At 45.2% G+C, this 19,472-nt stretch overlaps 2 protein-coding genes across 4 annotated transcripts in view; one reads left to right on the forward strand and one right to left on the reverse strand.

The window, feature by feature from the left end:
• The first annotated feature begins 9,660 nt into the window (after positions 1-9,660).
• Positions 9,661-10,941, forward strand: LOC136780426 (uncharacterized). The gene is made up of 3 exons (XM_066738777.1): positions 9,661-9,876; positions 10,373-10,561; positions 10,629-10,941. Exons 1-3 carry the CDS (start codon positions 9,661-9,663, stop codon positions 10,887-10,889), a joined length of 666 nt encoding a protein of 221 aa, XP_066594874.1. The 3' UTR covers positions 10,890-10,941.
• A 3,156-nt stretch (positions 10,942-14,097) lies between these two features.
• LOC136776233 (neural cell adhesion molecule 2-like) overlaps positions 14,098-19,472 on the reverse strand; it is a 204,336-nt gene continuing 198,961 nt past the window's right edge. For all 3 annotated transcript variants that reach the window (XM_066731627.1, XM_066731635.1, XM_066731618.1), the window contains 2 exons: positions 15,878-16,108; positions 14,098-15,518 (listed from right to left, as the gene is read on the reverse strand). In XM_066731627.1, coding sequence (XP_066587724.1) covers positions 15,172-15,518; positions 15,878-16,108 — 578 coding nt within the window. In that variant the 3' untranslated portion in view covers positions 14,098-15,171. The remainder of the gene's footprint in view (positions 15,519-15,877; positions 16,109-19,472) is intronic.

Here is a 19,472-nt window from a genome sequence, read left to right on the forward strand (position 1 = left end):
ATAGATGTATGTGTAACGTCCCTACACTAGAATACTCACCGTATACAAAGTATACACACAGCCGAATCGCGAAACGAAGTAAAGATATAAGACCCATAAAGCAACGAGAAGATCCTCCGTGCTATCGCTTTGATGACAACTTCCGGTTTCCTTGGCAACCTACCTCGTAGCAGCCCTCCAGCGTTGCAAGCCTCTCTCTCTCCTCTTGTAATTAGAACCACTCGTATTCCTATCGCGTATTGTTCTAATTAAATGTAAAATCTTACCGGGAAATGCTGTGGATAACAGGTAGCGTGTCGTTGTGGCTTATAATTATAGCGTCCGGATAAACTTAATCTTAAGGAAAAGGATCTTTATGTTATATATATCTACGTGTATATATATACATAAAATAGAGCGTATATAGATAATTCGACTCGTTAACATTAAAAATTTGCCTTCCGCTCGCGAGGTGCAGGGTGGGGACTCCCCGTTTGAACGAGAGCTCCTCGTCCCTTTGTCGCTGGATGAATTTCTGAAAGAGAATGGTAAACAGAAACGAGAGTTGAATATCTTTGAGGGCCCGAAGCCTTTGTATTTCTTCTCCACGCAACGTCAACGGGACAGGATTGGCAGGAACATAAAAATCTTCATCCCATGTCTTGCCACACAAAGCACAGTCCCTACCTTCTTGGATGATGACTACAAAAAATCACAGATGAATTTATCCTTCGCTTTTTCCTGGCCGCTTCAACGTGCGCCTTTGCCAGAGACTTACTTTAATTTATACCGACGCGAATGCCTTAGCAAAAACATAAACATTCTTCGCTCGTTTACATTTTTACCCAACAGAGTGGATTAATATTTGACCTACCTTTCCGCTCCGTAAGAATTTAATTTAGCGAATTTCGCTGACGATAATCCCATTCAACGTCGGAAAAGCTGATCGGCTAAATTTCATCCTCCCCTTCTTTCCTCTATATAGCTTCCCTTCTTTGTCATTTTATTGACTTTCCGCAGGTGAAAATTCACACGTGCAATCGTCCGCGAATTTGCCATCGTCGTCGTTGAATAAAGCTCTATGAAGTGTGTCTGTATACGTATTCTGTATCTGTATATATTACACCGTATACATTGGCTGGCCAATGCTGTGTGTGCAGGGATATATTCAAGCGGCAAATATAATCTGCAGTCTACCAAGTGGGGGAGGGGAGGAAGGATCATTGGAGAATCGCGCCTGCGCGTTTATCGGCTCGATTAATGCGAATAAAAAGCATTCCTCTCGGGCTAATATTATTTATTTATCGCGAGTGTCGGAACAGTGGCTTGGCCGCTCGTATACAAAAGCGAGAACAGGAAGCCTATTATAATGAGATTAACAAATTACACGTCGCGTTCCGACAACGAGCCGGCCTATTCTCTTCTATACCGAACCCCATCGATTTCTCCACTTTTTATCCTTGATATTCTATACACCGATCCTCGTGAAATTCACTCGTTCATCGATGATACTGATAAATCGTTGTATCGTTGCACTATTAGCGTTGTTCTTGTTATTATTATTATTATAAGTGAGAGAGGGGAAGAAAGAGAGAAAGAATCCTAAAGTGACATTTTAGGGTGAGAAAAATTTCAATTACGAGCATTTTGAATGTACGAGAGTGGGGGGGGGGATCGAGGATTGAACGGCGTTGGCCAGCACCCGAGCAGGGTGAGAGTGGCTCGGTTCGAGGGGTGAGAGTCCGGCGTAGAGACAATGGTAGGCGGACAAAAGCATGATATACGGCGACCCCGGTGCAGTGGTATTAAAATCATATTTTTAAGCCCTCGGCCCTCCCCACTGTTCCTCTGACCATTCTGGACCGTTCCTCTTGGAAAACCTACCACGCTCCCATCCTTCTTACACTCGGTCCAGAAATGCTTTAGAATGCTCGATATGGTGTCCCTCGGACACCCTCGCGAAGCTTCCTCATTTAATTGGATTCGTTCTCCCATAATTTATACGAGTCCTCGTTCGAGCAGAGAGGTGGGAAAAACTCGGCTGGAAAATGTAAAGCAGCCTGCTGGCTATTGGTAAATCGTCCCAGTCCTCGGTTCCACGACTATCTTACGTTAAACGAGAATCGCGGCTCGTTTGCCAGTTGGGGAGAGTGACTATTTTGTGCTTTCTTTGGAATTCCAGGCGGTACTCGGGTAGCCCGTGCAATGCCATATACTCTCTTGATTTAGGATCCTTCGCGAGGGGGATGATATACAGCATTAGCACGAGTAAAACGAGGTCTTATTCTTTTCAATTGGACCCCGTCCTCGTGGCTTCTCGTTAACGAGACTCGTTCAGTCGATTATTCAACGACCTCGTCCTCGTCGTGGCGCGATTCTTCCGAACTATCCAAATCCGTTTCGAGGCTCATAAATATGAAACTTTGCTCCCTTTGTCAATATTGAGATCCGAGGAGTAATTGTAGAAGCGTAAAAGTGGTTTACCTTAATTATTCCTCGTTCCCGGTGGATACCTAGCAAATTGACCCGAATTAATTCATTATATTTTTCCACCCGGTCCATTGTGTCCCGCCTCGGAAGGCGATCGCGTTTTATTAGTAGTTTTAAATTTTATTGCGCGTCAGCAGTGCACCACTGTCCCATAGTTTGGCAGTAACGCAAATTTGCTGGTCCCCGGGACGTCGTTAGAGTCACGAGTTGTTTCGCGCTTTTACATCCTACTCGCACCCCGTCCCCTGGAGCTGTCTGCCATACATGCACGGCTATCGGGAAATGCATTAAGCCAGCCATTCGCGTAGAGTCTCCTGCTGGGGTGGGAAGAGACGGTGGCACGGGGAAGGGGGGGGGGGGGACAGGACGAAATCTAATCGGCGTTGGACCATTCGCTTCGCAAGCGTCCTGCTTACATCGAGCTTTTCTTCGAGAATTCTGCAGCGATACAGTCGATACAGAGATTGGGTGAGGGCGTTTTACTTTTCTTCGCGCGTCCACGTTTCTCTCGGTATATATACGGGGGATAAAGATGATCAAGCTACTCGGACGGAAATACAACGAAAGCACACCCCCTCCCCCTCTTCACCCTTTTCAATGGATTCCAATCGTTATTTTCCACGAGCCTCCTTCCTCGACTACCTCTTAAGTAAAGGGAACTCGGGCACCTTAAACCTGTTTCGTTGTCCCCTCTCCCCCCTCTCTTAATGGTTTTTCAAGGAGAGACCTAAATGGGGCAATATGCTGCTACTGAAAAACTCTCTCCCCCCTCCTACCTTCATGCTGGATTAACAATGGCTCTTTCGTCGCTCGATTTCTTTGTAATAACTTCCGACTCCTCACGGCGATAGTCGACTGACGATTCCTTTGTCAGATACTCCCCCCCCCTCTCACTCTCTTCTCTTTCAATCAGCTTCTCCCTCCCAGGCCAGCTTTTAAACGCCGCGCGTGTCGCTTTGTGTCCCCGACAGAAGCGATTCCTCCACGCGCTGCTAAAGAGTTTCATTAACTCGTTAAGCGATCTGCCTTTATTTCCTCGCGATGAATGGATTTTTTCTTCCCCCCTAAGACTGCTAGTCACGGTGTCGGGGATTATCTAATATTAGAGGAATATCGAGGAGGAGGAAATCGCGCGGCGTGGCAACAGCGCGTATAGGACGCGAGAGACTATTTCATTTTAAAGTCAAAACGATGATGGGCCAGGCGTGGCAAAGAGGGGTATACTATTATAACTTTGTAATGGCCTACTAGCGAGTCCTTTAGCCTGGATATTATCCTAAAAGACGCAGCGCGAAAATGCAAAGGCTCGTGTCGCTCCTTCCGTAACGTTAACTTCTCTAACTATATGGACAGTCTATGGTATATATATATGTGTGTGTGTATATGTAGACTATATATATATATATATATATATATACATATATATACTGATGACTGCTCTCTCTGAAACTCGCGATGCAATTGTATTCCCATCGATATTTACGCTCTCCCGTAGCATCGCCGGCATATCTAGTATTTACGCCTACACACTATAAATAAAGCGTTAGAGTAGGAAAATATCCAGATGGTTTTTCCGTCTGCATCACGATGAATAGTAGACGTGCTTCTCTATATACGCGGCCATGCCTGGGTCACAGACACAATGCAAATAAAGTGCATAAATATCGAGCGATGGAGTAGCACGATAGATTGGATTTCAATATTACGAACTCAAACAATACTTTAATTTGCTAGGAAAATATTTCGATTCGGAGCGTCGTCGCGGAGGAAGCGTCCGTTTTATCAATTATAAGGGGTTGTTGGGAGGGGATGGAAAAATCAGTGGCTGTACAGACGAGGGAATAATCGAATGGCTACATAGTCCTGGAGCTTATGGATACATCGTTGTTATTGGAGCCTTCGAGGTAGGGCGTACGTCTAATCGAGACTCGGATAACGTTCCGTTTTGTTCCAAGTTTATTTAGGGAGGGGGAAATACTTGACGAAGAAACTCTACCATTCGTTCCCGCGAGCACCGTTCGTCGATTCGTTCGGGATTCGAGAGGATTTTGGAAAACACCTGAGTTTGGGGGGGGGGGGGGGGGGTTGGAAAAATCAGTGGCTTTACAGGCGAGAGAATAATTGTTACGAGAGTTATGGATACATCGATGTTATTTGAGCCTCAAAGGTATATAGAGGGCGTATGTCTAATCGTGCCTCGGATAACGTTCCATTTGTCGGAAGTTTATCTCGGGAAGAGAGAGAGAGAGAGAGAGAGAAAAGGCTCGTGACGAGGAAACTCCACTGATCGTTCCCGCGAGCAGTGCTGGCCGATTCGTTCGGGATTCGAGAGGGTTTTGGAAAACAGCTGGTATATATAGATAGAGAATAGTGTGTGCGCGTGCACACAGATTGGCAGGCAGAGATCGAAGCGAGTCGATAATTCGAGTCAGTCGTAGCAGCAGAACTCCTGGGTCCAGGAATAAGGCTCGTGCCTGGAGGCAAGTTTAGATTGGCCGGGCTACACAGTCACCCCCCCCCCCCCCCTCCCACCTCCCACTCTTGCCACGCCGGCAGCACTGGGACCTCGGTGAAATCAGTGTTACGAGACTGGCGAAATTCTGCCCTAATCCGAATTTACGGCACCGTAGCAAATCATATCGTTGCGAATGTGGCGGGGAAGGAGATTCGGTGCTAACCACGCGCCATTCCACTGTCGAACTTATCGTTCCTCTGTCAAATCGCCAGATTAGTATCTCCAGAGCTACGTGGGATCTCTTCTGCATATCCCGGTCTCTTCCGTTTTTCAATCGACCGAGTTATCGGTGACCAGCGATTTGGCCAATCCATTCCGTCATATCCGCTTATTGGCTGCAGTGCTTTCCCCGACAAGTGTATTATTATAATTATACGCACTGGTGGATATACTATATATGGATGGAAGGATCAAAAGGATCAACGCGTGCACTTGAATATTCGCTCTCGTGGAATTTACACTAAAAATTTTGCTCGCTCATCCTCCATTAAGAGCTTTCTTATAAATAAATTTCCGCATCTCGGCGGAAGCCCCGCGGCACTGAAATAGCGGATGACACATGCTGTGTGCTATCGAAGTTGGACCGAGATGGAATTTCAAATAGTATAAATCATTGACACTTCCGTGCGACAATCATGCTAATTACTATTGACCTGGCCGAGCTACGAATAGAATTATTAGTTTGGGTCGATGCATGTTTGAGTTCAATTAATGCGACATTGGACAATTATTTATTCACGCTTTCATTATGAAGAGGAGGGTGCTCGGGTGGATTATAAAGGGGAGAGAAAAGCGAGCTCTTTCATCTCTCTTCCAAGGTGTAATAAAGGTCACGGTGGAATTCTTTGCTCGGCTCTTGCCACTGGTGTTGGTTCGGGATTTTTTGTTTGTTTGGATGCGAGCCAGTAGTAGAAGGGTCTGGGTGAGGGGCTCCTGGCTCGGACGGTGATAGTGGGAGGGGGTAACTGCTAGAGAGGATCTCTCGGAGCTGCGAAAGAAGAAACAAGCGAGTGGCCGCAGTATAGGAGTAATGGTAGCATCGAGGATCACGAAATATTTGTCAATCGCAGGAAGGCAGCCAAGCCAGCCGGGAAAGTCGATTTAACGCCCGTTAAGGAAGCAATTTCTTTTTAAAAAGGACGAAGAAAAATATGGGCTGCTGCGAGTGGGGCAAACGGTGGTAAGACGGGGGGGGGATTCTCGGTCTTTCTGGACTTTATGACCTTCCGCGAGAATCGCTTCCGTTCGCCATTATCGGTCGACGAATGGAACATCAATAACCAATTTCGTAAGACTAATATCGCGAAAATTAGTTTCCTGCGTCCCTTTTCCATCTTCCTTCGTGGCTCTCTGCTTCCTTTCTCCACCCCCGGGCGTTTCAGGCGTTGACACACCTTGGCTAAGGGGCTTTCGATCTTCAACTGTTTTTCTTCGTGTCTACGCATATCTCGCTTAAACACACACTCCTGTCTCCCGTGGAACTTATATTTCCCACTCCCGCCCGGGACAAATATTTATACACGTCTTTCCGCCGTGAGAAATCATCATTTTTCTCGCGAGCGAGGAAATCTCATTGCCAGCTGGAAAAATCCTAATTTCGTTTCATGAGATTCAAAGGATATTTAAAAGCACGTTCGCGACTAGCTGCTTGGATGGATGGCTCACTGCTTGGCTCAAGAATGAAAAGTTCGTCTCTGGTCTGGAGAAGACGAAAGAGCGTATTACCAAAACTGTTGGTGCAAGTGGAAGAGAGAGAGAGAGATGGAGAGAGGGAGGGAAGGGGTGGGGGTGAGTGTCGTGAAAAAGTTATTACTCCTCGAGAGCGTTTCATCGCCAATTAATTCGCGTTAATTTTCATCAGAGTGGAGTTTCTAGTGGCTCGATGGGAGGACACTGGCGAGGGATCGAAACGACGGGGGGAAGTCAGAATTTTACCGAGGACTTGGTACCGCCCGCCCGAGAGTCACGTGACCCACGGCACCTCTTAATTATAAATTAATTATTCCCTGAGTTATGGCGCGATTGTCGTTGATGCGCGTACCCTCCTTCCAGGGTAATTACCGCGTCTTCAGGAGAGCCAAGTCCGCTCAGTTTTCCTCGTCGTCCTTCTTCATCTCGCTTTTACCCCCTCCCCATTCAACCCTCATCTGGTATACTCGAGCCGAGATTAAGCCTCGCCGTTACAGATTTTTCTCCTGCCATCCAGACTCGTCCTAATAAAAACTTGCCCGAAATAAATTCCTTTTGTCAATGGGGCGGGTAATAAATCTTTTTTTCTGTCTTGGGAAAAAGGGTGGGGAAAAAGAAGGAACGGAAGAAAGAGAAGATGGCATATACATATATGTATGTATATGTATAGAGAGAGAGAGGGAGAGAGAGAGCAAAGGAGAAGACTGTTTATCGACGTGATAAACTGATAGAATCCTAGCATAAAGGATCGTGATTATATATCACTACTTGAGAGAAAAAAGCTTCTCTCCGGATTAAATGAAAAGAAGCAGTTTCTTGAAAATGAAAGGTAACGCGGTGTCCCCGGGGAGCTTGATCCGGCTCTGCGTTATATACCTTCAAACTTTTCTTTCCACGAGATGTTCGTTTCACTCTCTGCCGCCTTCTCTCTCGAACCGTTCCTCATCCTGAAATTTCCTCGGTATTCTACGACGAATTCCAAAAGGGTCGTCTCGCTCTTCCAGTTCCAGCGTAAGGCAACATTTCGCTTCAACTCTTTTTCTTTGCCTCATTTGCCTTCAGTAATTGCAATTTGTCCAAAATTCCTCCCGACCAAATCATATTTCCTTTATTATAATTGCTGTATTCGGAAAAAATGGCTAACAGGGAGAAACTACACGCATGAGTTATTCTCTTCTTAGTTTTCGATATTATTTGATAAACCCGGAGGATCCCCAAAATCATATCAAATTTTCCAGGTAGACAAAAATTTTTCTTCCAATAATTAACAAATTTTTAGATTCAACGAATCATTAATTATTATAATGAAATTGTTCTTGATTCGTTACGTCAATTTAATCGATTACTGTAATAAAAAATTAATATTATCTGAAAAACTCTTTCTGACTGCAGCAAAGTTACATTTAACTCCAACTCTCTATAATAATCATAATTTATCCAAAATTCCTCTCGACCAAATAATATTTATTTTATAACAACTTCGAAACACACACGTGTCGTTTGGCAAAAAATAAAGAACTTAGAGTGAATATCGAAACATATAGATCAGCCTCTTATTACTATCAAGCATCTTCGATAACGGCCGAGAAGCTTCGGAATGTACGAGGTTATTTCGAGAGTCTATTAATAAGTATAATGACGGTGTGTATAGCACACAGGTGGCGTCGCGACGTTATAAAGCTTCGGTACCCTCGTGATAAAAATGATCTATGCGTACCGAATACGCACCTTCTCTATCTCACGCTCTATGGCTTGATAGAAGCTGCCACGGTATACCGAGACAAATTATCCTCGACACGTTTACGGCCACTGCATACAGATACTTTATGGATTTCCAATGAAACACTTTACGTCCGAGCGATAATATTAATAGAAACGCTTGGCCAATATTGATAGAAATCGTCGGAAAATACGCGACCCAAATATGTTCTGTCATAATTTACCACTGGCGGATAATACTCGTACAAATTTTCTCCATCTAGCACAAGTGGAGAAGGAGTTTTATCAAGCCTACGATCTCCCACTCTTGTCGTACAATCTCGAATTCTTCTTTCCTATCATTGCCCTTATCCCAAGGACATAATGGTGTAGGATTGTCCAAGCAAAGTTGACGGAGTGCTCGCCATACGTTACCTCTAGAATCGCGCAGTTTCCTCGCGCGTCGTGCCGTATCTGTGCTTCGTTCCACTCCCTCCCATTTTATTCCCCCCGATTGAAATCTTCCAATGAGAAAGCTACGGCAATGTATCTCGATATGCCTCCAAACCCGCAACCTTCTCTTATTTCTCTCCATCGGCTTCCGCGTCACAATCCCATGCATCAAAAATTAATCCTGCCTTTCTAAATTAAACCTGGCCGATCGATCGATCAGAATTTCACTTAAGACGAAAGTTTTCCATTTTATATATATATATATATTTGTAGGAACTGCGCCTTTGCTCTTCGGAGCTTCGGACCCGACTTGATTTATTCGCGATAAACAACTCAAGTTTATATTTATTTAAATTGAATCGTACGCACGCTGTATATATATATGCACAGTATTATACACTCGATAAATTGGACATTATCGATAGTTTCGATTTTATTTATATCGCCGGATCGAAAGCATCGATAGTCCGTTTAAATTGATAAATTTGAAGTTGTCTATTCTAACCCCGCGTCGGAAAATACAAATATCCTCGTTATAATTTTAGGTTCGCTGAACTTCAGGCGGCAAAATTCTGAGGCATTCGCGTAATGCGCGAGTGTAGGGTTTGATGAAAATTCTTGTCAGCGGGAACGTGTAGTTTCCCAAATCTTCGGTGAACGATGTTACACGAGAGATACGTTTCGCAGCTTTATCCTCGATTTGCGATTAAGCGTTTGGCCCGAAGAATATAGCGAAGCGTCGTGGGTCAAAGAGGAAGTTTGCGCGAAAGATACCGAAGGATTTTTGGCATAGACGCATATGCTTCGGGAGAAAAAGTGTTTCGGGCTGTAGAAAAATGAAGAGAGGCGCCAAGTGCATCGTGCAGACCATCAATCTGTCGAATCCGAGGACATGCGTGCGGCCGAAAATAGGGAAAAGTGCGACATCGAGCGATCTCAAGGTCAAAGCTTGCATAAGAGAAGCTTCCGTACAGCAGGCCAGATGGACACCGAGACCAGTTACGGTGAAACTGTGTACGCGACAGCAGGTGGAGAGGAGGACTTGCCCGAAGGTACGTGTCATTCGCAAACTATTATTAGAACGGAATTTTATTGCTCCGATAAAGCTCAGATATTGTCACGTGACAGCTGTCCACGATTGATTAGTCGATACGACGTCACGTTTAACGGCCATTAGCTTTTGACAGTTGGCGAGTAGCTTTAGCCACACGTCGATGGTCTCCTAATAAGCGAAGACAGCTTTCGAGTCTCGCAGGAGTTACGGACAGGATACGTGACCTACGACTTTCCCCCACTCCTTTGCTTCGTCTCCCGAAATAATAGCAGAGACCTGTATATATATATATATAGGAACGATCGTGTTTAATTAATTTGAAAATAGCTTCGCGTCCGTTTGATCGAGTGATATTTTTATCATATTTTGCATTATCGGATATTTTTGTCCCTGGGATGCACCGGGATGCAGCGAGGGAAACATAAATGAAGAGGAGCGTTCCAGAAGGATGAGATGCGCGATGTAATTAAGAGCTGACTAATTTTCCTTGACAGTTTCGCGCGGGTGGCAAGGAAGAAGCAAAGAAGAACAGATTTGGAAGGACAATGTTCCTTATTTTAAATGGAGCTATTTGCGCTGGCCTCCTCTACTGGTCCTTCACCGAAGGTTATTTGAGTCCCGATGAATGGTATAGGAAGATACTCTGCATCATTTACCCCGACGTATTTAAGGACGAAGAAACCGTAATTATTATATAATCTCTGCAAATTCATTGAACCAGACTTAAATCTGAATTATTCTCACTTTCAGAAAAGGTTTGAATCGTTGAGGAAGTTAAAACGCAAACTGGTGCAGACGTATAATCAGGTCGTAATGGATATTTTTGATGCGATTGTCTCGATACCCTCGGAGATTCATAAAAGCATAAGGGACATTGTGTACTCACCGAGCGATCAGGGAGGGGATGAAGGTGAAGGATCCGAGATAGATTTAGCCACGGAATCCCACAAAGGTCCAATGGTCAAACCTAAACCTTACGACATCTGCAAGGATCTGCCCACTTTTCGATGATCCAATGGGTCATCAACCGTCTCTTCCCAAATTGCCCAAACTTTTGTATCATAAAAACTCAAGTATAATTTTACCTAATTAACCCGTTTATTAATTCAAGCCTTAATCAAATTGCTTACTCCTGCATACACGAGTTCATTCTAGATTCAAATTTAAAGCTTGCCCATCCCCTGGTGCACGCTTGGGGAAACACGAAGTATATTTCGGATATAGAATAGGATCATCATTATTTTTATCCGAGTAATTGCGCGAGAAGCTCGAAAAGGTGTTGTGGAAATTGAGATGCGCCTTCTTAAAATATTCCGGAGTTTTTTTCTCCATTCGCGGGAAACATTGCGAGCAAGGTTTTGTAAGATTAAAATTCAGCGCGGTATACTTCCATTTTTTTCTGGTATAGCTGAAGGCACGCGAGGGATTTCACGCGGGACCTGCATCTTAAGCGATTTTTATGGTGCGTCTTTTTGTCGTTGTAAAAATTTTGTTGTCGCTATTCTGGCAAGGTTGGTCCAAAGTTTTGTGCTTCGAGTTTCGTCGTGCCGAAGCTCGGTCGGATTTATTCCTCGGGATCTCCTACGGTACGGTATATTATATATATATACTACTGTACAAGTCGTATTTAATTGAGGAAAGAAGGGGAATTGCTGAGATCCCAGAGGGTGAAGCTAGCTGCTTAGAGTCGAAAGAGGGAAGGTCCCGCGTTATACCTATCGGATGAAGGACGAGGTTTTCCCTCTACTGAAAGACGAGGGCTTCTAAGTTCCCTCCCCCCTCTCCCCTCTTATGTTGCAGCTCTTCGGGAAAATTTCGAATTTTCGTAACGATCCTTTAAGAGGCTCGGCAAATCCCACTCGATCACTGGTACCGCGAAAGCTTTCAAGCTTCAAGATTTTAACTTAAAATAGTGACCGCCCATAAATTATTGTTGCTCACCGCACACGAGACACAGACTGGTCGATGTGCTTTTCTCCAAATTTATCGTACGAGTTAATCTCCTTTTTATTGCGATCTGGTAACTACGCTCTCTCAAGCTATTGAACCGTTTCGGAGAGAGATCGTTTCGGAGGTTCTAACGACGGAACGAGGCGTTTCAAGCAGGTATTTAGACTCCGCTAATGGCGATTAATCAAGTCCAGCCACTGATTAATTTTCCTCCGCGATCTCGCCTATACCGACTGCAAAATTTTACCTAATCAGCCTGGGATGCTGCGCTATCTCCTCGGGCTCTCTTCCTCTTCGATCCTGATGGTAGCGCACTGTGCGTATATATATATATATATATACAGTGCTACATAGTTGGACCTGTGCAGAGCGGAGAAGAAAAACGATCCATTAAGGACAGTTAAACAGTTTATTCAGATCGAAACTTCATGTAATATATACATACGAGTTAGTAGACGATATGGAGCTTTGATATGAAATCATCTATTCACAAAAAACTTAAAATATGCTTGTCGGTCGATTTACATGGACTTTTTGTGACGTTGAAATATTTACAATTATTGGTATCTATATATTGTTCTCTCTCGTACTCGTCCGTAACTTTCAACTGATCCATCGCTGCAGGATAGTAATTTATACTGGCTAACGGTTTTCCAAAAAACTCTGCGGGTCTGGCTCGCATCCCCTGGACGCGAAAAGTCTGCTGCACCGATCGAATCGTGACTGTCTGCTGCCGAGCAGGTGTACGTTCGCAGAGCTTTATCGAAGAAAATTTCTGGCAAACTTTAATTTTAGAATTTCGCAAGAAAACGAGGGATACTTGCAGGCAGCGAACGTCGCAGACAGTCGCGAATCCCGCACACATGCAAGTTTCTCTCGAGTGTCCAGCTCAAAGTTGAAACATTTATTAAAGACTGAGGAGAATCGATCGATTTTCGACAAATCAATTGCTTTGGCCATAACGATCTTGCGCAGTTTCGACGAGCTCGGCTCTCAGCTTGGCAGTTTCTTCGTGATAACAAATATATACAAGGATATGACATTAGCTAATGGGCAAAGTCTGATTTTTTTATATCGAAATGGATAATTTTTGTCAAGTTGTTAATGTATTGCTCACTGCACTTTTATCGCTCTTTCGTATATACAAATCAGTTCATCCATCGTGTCCAGCCACTTTGAGAGACGCGCACAATTCTCATCACTCGAAATAATAAATTTCTCCCCCTCCCCCTCCCCCCCTCTCTCTCTCTCTCTCTCTCTTCGTCCTTCTCTCAAAGGCTCCGACTCTACGACGCAGTGTCACTTGGAAGCCCCGTCGCTGGTGAGACATTGATAAGAATTTCTGTTTTTCGCATAGAATTCGCGATACACACTATTACCTCGAAGAAATCATCGCGTGAGTCATTGAAAAATTGGTCGAAGCGAGAGTCCTTTCGTTGCGATAGATAAATTATGAAAAATTTCTTCGCCAAAAATATTCGATCAAATTCGTATCACAGCTAAAATACACACAAGTACAATGTCGAGCGCTTAGAAAAATTGTATTTCAATTTATATTTGTTGATTTTTTTCCTCGTTCCATTTGTGTTCTTTTGTTGCTTTGTTGTTCGTTCAGTCGTTGTGAAATGAGAGAGCTCGAGCCGCTGGTCGCGGGGAGATTGGTATTTTTGTACAATTACGGTACAAAAGTCTTGATAATATTAGGTAATGGATTTTTGGCGGAGCCGTTGACCCAGAATTTTGCAAGTTGCTTCAACGTTGAGATGATGAGGATGCCTCGCGTTCGATCGCGCCAATTACGAATGGAACTGTTATTTGTTACATTGTTAGCGCCTGCAAAATTATAGAGCAACGGCTGCGGAAAGGCAGTTTAAACTTTCAGACTTAATTATAATTCTTCATTTTCTTTTGTTCGCCACAAGCACGATGTACTAGTTACCGTGGTTTTAATTAAGACTCCTTAATCAAGTTTCGGTTTCGTTCCTCTGTAGAAAGCATTGCACACTTTTATTTTCTCTGTGCTCGTGGACTCGCTACCGGTCAGACAGAACATCGAACCTCCGAGTGAGATCTTGAAAATTTTCCTGCAATTTACAATTCTAGCGTAAAAAAAGTTCTCTCTCTCGGAAACCGTGTAGTGGCGGCGGATGTATATATATATATCATATACACTGCAAGAGTTTATTAATTTCATTCGCTTACCGATATACTGCCTTATATCCCCCCCCCTCCCCCAGTCCCTATCTTTCGATTCCCTTATTTACTCCCACATAGATTTATTCCGCAACATTCGCTTTCTTCCCTTTCCCACCATTTATCCTATATTTCGGCGCGGTTCATTTATCTTCATTCATTCAGTCGTAAAGGTTGTTCCCTCTCGATAGTCTTTTACCTTTTCTCGCGTTTTCACACTGCAATGTTTCTCCCGGATGTGATTCCTATCCTATACTATGCTATATAGTATGAACATCTATATTTTCAGTATTCCTGCACGAGTGCACTCGAGTTATGCTTTGAAAAAAATTATCCTTATATACAACGCGGCTAATCATCGTCCTAGCAACGGTACAGGACCGGACGAGAGCGTGTTTTCATTTTGGTAAAAGCGCGATTTGCGAGGAAAAGAAAGCTGGTAAACTGCGGGTGGGAAGGGGAGGAGGAAATTTGCTGGGAAATCGATTATCGAGAAAGTTTGAGTTTGGTCGAGAGTGGGAGTTACGTCGGCTTGGAAAACAGAGGAAAACTCCTCGCGGGTTCTTTCAAAAGGGATGAACTCGGCGGAAGAAAAAGTTTGTCTCTACTTCCATTCCCATCGAATCCCCCTATCCGAACGTTCGACTTTTTCACACCTGTCGGGTGTATTTTGAAAATCGTACCGCGCGACGGGTCGAGTTTCTCGCTGCGCAAGTCGAGACTCGCGCCGCGACTCGACCGGATGTTCCAGCTATGGACTATAGTGTAACACGAGAGCACACGCGTTTTTCATCCTGACAAAAAATGCATGTCGATTTATAGCGAGCAGGAGGAATACTGAAAACCAAACTGGCATGCTTTTACGCGCAGTGTATAAGTCTTGCTCGGTCGCGTACGTTATCGCACGGTGATAAGAACACATCAGTGCTTGGAGATAGATCGAGAGAGAGAGAGAGAGAGAGTAATAATTTGCATAAAATCCATTAACGTAAAATTGATGGTTCGACTATCAGGACGCTGCTGAGGGCGACGAGTTTGTCAAAGTCATTGGGGAATTAATAATTGAAAGTTTGCGAGTCGATCGGTCTATTTCAGTTCACAGATGATCGTACAACAATTGTAGCGTGTTTCGCAAGTCGAAGCGAAGGATTTAGACGCAGCTCTCGGGAAGTCTATTGGCCATGAGTCTGCGTTTGATGGCCTCGCCGTCCAAACATTCGCCGGCCACGACGACCCCTTGGCCGGTCCCGATGATGACTCCGTGTCCTCCTCCACCCCCTCCTCCCCCTGCAGGAGGACCAACCATCACTCCCGTGGTCAGTGCCATGCTCGGCAGTGTTGGTATTGTGCTCCTCGAAGGCAGCCTCAGCTCGGTCGGTCGACCTGCGAACTTGTGACAGAGTTCCTCTATGCTTGGCGTAGGTCCTGGCGTGACCCAGTGTCCCGGGGGATATCCTCCGGGGTAACTCGGCGGGCTGACCTCCACAAGATTACCCTCTGCAACAAGAGACCCGAGCTATGTCACATACACACACACACACACACATATATAGAGCCTATACGAGACGGTTTCCTGCTCGAAGCTTATATATATCCCCATCCCCCATCCACTGGGAATTCTCTCGCTCTAAACTTTTCCATCTGCAAATCGACCTCTATTTTTCTGCAATCTCAAAAACAAACCGCCAAATGCATGCAGTATTTTTTTTCCTTACGATTGCCGATAAGATTCGATGGTGTACGTGTGTATAGAAAGGCGAGTTCGGTTTTTCGATGTATAGTCACGCGTGGATCAGATATTTGGGCGTATCGGGCCTAGGGGATCAGTTGTAGAGTTTCTTGCTTCGTGGACTTACCGAACTTGTTTGGTATCACGTCGGGGTCGGTCTCCACGGTCTGCTGGGGGTTCTGCGGTGGATATTGTTGGGTGGGCAGCTCGCTGAGGTCCGCGGGCTTCTCGTGTCTCGGTTTGGATACCCTCTCCCTCCTCGCACGCACCACGATCACCAGAATGATCAGGATCAGAGTGATCAGTGCTCCGATCACTACTCCTATCAGCGGTGACAGGACCATACCTGCGTCTTGACCTGAAACATCCAATAGCAAAGATTCTTCGATATAGTCTCTCGTTACTCAGCGAACGTTCCTGCGAAATCCGAGGGAGGGGGAGGTGATCGATTTATTTTTCAGGTGAAAGTGCAGCATCACGGGTGAGAAGGGTTGGTGTGGGAAGAGGGGAGGGAGGAAGGGAGGGGGGGGGGTGAGCAAAAAAGATTGGACACTCGTTTTATTTGGTCAGGTAGGTAAATGGCGGCTATTACGTGCTAAGTACAGGGACGAAGATACAAAGTGGCTGGGAGGATAAACCACATGATGTCCGAGACGGGGCCAAACGACTCTTTTACCATTTACCATGGCCATTTACCACATGCTATATGCTCACCTTTTTCCCCTATTTTTCCACCCCTTCCACACCCCTTTCCCCCGACGTGCCTCCGCGCACCAACAGACACAACTACACGGGCTCAACCGACGCGTAAACAACCTCGGCGGAACGAAGAAGAAGCGTTTTACATTCTTCAGCCTCGGGATTACCTTGCAAAACTATCCCCCTCGCTCCCCAGCCCCGTGGTATCCAACAGTAGCAGACTGCAGCGTCGTAAAAAATAACAAGCGCCAGCGACGATAAACAAAAGATTTTGGTTCACCCGCAAAGTGGTAAAAATAAATTCATGACGACTGCGAAGCGCAAAGTTGATAATTACACGATTACGTTGGAATCGCGTGATTCCGCCTTGGGCGATGGTGGTTGTCATGGAAACGACGGAAATTCCGGCTTGCCGGATGTATATTACGGTATATATGTATAGTATAGTGCAGCTGAGCAGGAGTAGGGGGATGTGTATACGGAAGATCTCGCGAGTCCATTTTTCGTGGCGCTAGCAGTAAGTTTGGGGTGAGACCGTGCGCGTGCTCGTGTACTCGTGTCGTTTCTGCAGGATGATAGCGCTATAGCGTGGGACCATACCTGCTGCTTTTGCCGGATAATTAACAAAACTGTTTTCTTCCAACGCGACTCGTGTTGTGTTGGCCTCCCTAGCTCTCTGCGCTAAATCGCGACGAGTACACTATATACACACACACGTACACTCCCATCGATGCAAGCACAAACACGCGCGATTTTCAGCAGAACTGAGAAATCGTGAATCCGTGAAAATCGTTATTGGCATTGGCCGGACACGTTTTACCCCGTGGCTGATTTTCATGAAAAAGCTTTCCGAAATTCACGAGTCAAATTACAGGGCGTACACCAGAGTTCCTACAATTTTTCCCCGGTGGTCGATTCGGCTGCTGAAAAAATTGTACGGGTTTCGATGCAATCACGTGTATGGGCGCTCGCGATTTGTCTTGTTTAAGTGCAATCGGTAAACCCCGAGCGCTTCGCATAATGCATTCAGCGTTCTTCGCCTCCCTCCTCCTTTCACCCCAGCGATAAGAGATTATGATCCACGTGCCCGGTTCCGGTTAAAACGCATTCCTATCGATTTCCACTCCAATCGAGCGGAAAATCACTCGCCAAACGCTCTCGCTAATCCCCTTAAGCGATTATTCATTCGCGAAGAACTTTTTGTCTCGCGAATATTCGGCCGACGGAGGCCTGATATTTCGAGCACTCTAGAAAAAAGTTTCAATCGAATCACGTGACCCGTCCGAGTGCAATTAGCGTGGTATGTACGCGCGTCGTGCATAATGCAGTTGGACAGCGCACGTGTGTGTGTGTGTGTGTGCGAGCGGTGCGAACGAGGAAACGGCGCGTGTGTGTTTACACCGGTAGTAAGGTATTTCGCAAGAGCGCGTAATGCCCGTAAAACCTGAGTTTAATCAGCCAGAACTCGGCGGGTATGTGTGCTCTTTTGTCCTGCCCCCTTTTCTATATGTATAAACATACGCTGGCAGACACACACGCTTGGAGTTTACTGCATAAAGCTAGAAAGCATTTCCGCTGTACGCGCGTTATTACGTCTAGAGCTCTGCTCTCCATTCGCCGGAATCTCCAAAATCATCATCAGCAACACGCCCAAGCGAACGAGCCGTACGAGCCTCGTCCGGCCATCGGCCCTAAAAGATTCCAATCCCGCTGGCAGTAAACCAACCACTCAAGCCAGCTACCTCCATTTATTCCCCTTTTTTCGCCGGAATATGAAACGGTCGCGAAAAATAAAGGAGTATCGGAATTTCGTGGCTGTTTGGTCGAGCAGTTAGCGCACTACTAGCTCTCTGCATGCCCGTCTGTGGTCCTGACTAATTCAGTTTCCGTAGACTCCACTGACCGTGTGGGTATAACAACAATGCGTAACACTCGTAAAATCCAACTTTAATCAGGCTGCCCGTGAGTCGGTGTGACCCAGCAAGGCGTAAATTTGTGCGTCGTGGGAGCTGCGCGATTCCCGGAAATGCACTGCGCCTCGAGGAGAACCGGGAGCACGCGGCTCTTATATATATATATATATATATAAATGTGTGTGTGTACTGCGGTTGAAAAGTTTTAAAGATGATAACTCACGGTTGAAGCGCTTCGTTTGACGAATAGAAACCTTATATTTGTGTATATATATATATAACCTCGCAAGATATATGGTTTGGATAAAATTTCTCATAAAATTTAATTGCGTAATTTCGCGAGAAACACGCAAATTTTCAGCGTCAGGTTCAAAATTAAAATATTTTTGATCGAGGGGTGGGTGGAGTTTAAAAAAAAAAGTCGTAAAAGAAAAGGAGCCAAGCTTCATTAGACGAGAATTCTTCTCCCGGTATTACCTCTTTATTCTCGCAAGATATGGTATATTTCGTAGCGAGTGCATCCTGTCCCTTTTACAGAGGCTTTTCACCTTTCGTCGCGCAATTGCGTCATTCTCGCTTTTACACGTCCACGCGGATGTCCCGCGATGAAAGAAATTGCCCAGGCATCTCGTCGTGTTATTGTCGCTGCATGGTGCATCGCCCAGCTTTCATCTGCTTTTACGAATCAATTTTTGTAGCGACGCGTGTAACGAGGGAAAATGGAGCCTGGAATGTATATATATATATATTCACAGGTAGACACGTGTGCGAAACGCGTGAACCAGCTCGATCGAAGACGCAATATCGGTCGCGAGCGAGCGGAGATCGTTCGTTCGCTGCGTAAAATCGTGCAAAGAAGAAAAACAAGGAGAAAATCAAGCGTTGTCTTTGCGAGAGGGTAGGCGGTGGTGTTTGCAATGAAGGTATAGTATCGTTTTTCTTTCAATTACTAGTTTTTAAAGGCGTCTTATGGTGTCCCGGAAAAGCAGCTTGGTCGTAGTTTGCGATCGCATACCTCGCCTAAGCCCTCGACACTACCTCGTAAAAGTTGCAATGGAAGTTTAATCGAGTTCTACACGGAGAAACGTCTGCTGCTGGGGTAGTAAAGAT

Source organism: Prorops nasuta, unplaced genomic scaffold (genome assembly GCF_024137725.1).
Source record: "Prorops nasuta isolate Cenicafe-Biocafe unplaced genomic scaffold, Cenicafe_Pnas_1.2 PNAS00002, whole genome shotgun sequence".
Classification (NCBI taxonomy): Eukaryota; Metazoa; Arthropoda; class Insecta; order Hymenoptera; family Bethylidae; genus Prorops; species Prorops nasuta.

Bases quoted from the DNA above. Each gene is read 5' to 3' on its own strand.
- LOC136780426 (XM_066738777.1), top strand. From the start codon at position 9,661: ATGAAGAGAGGCGCCAAGTGCATCGTGCAGACCATCAATCTGTCGAAT. The intron at 9,877-10,372 runs GTACGTGTCATT...TTTCCTTGACAG, and splicing joins AGAGGAGGACTTGCCCGAAG to TTTCGCGCGGGTGGCAAGGA. The intron at 10,562-10,628 runs GTAATTATTATA...TCTCACTTTCAG, and splicing joins TATTTAAGGACGAAGAAACC to AAAAGGTTTGAATCGTTGAG.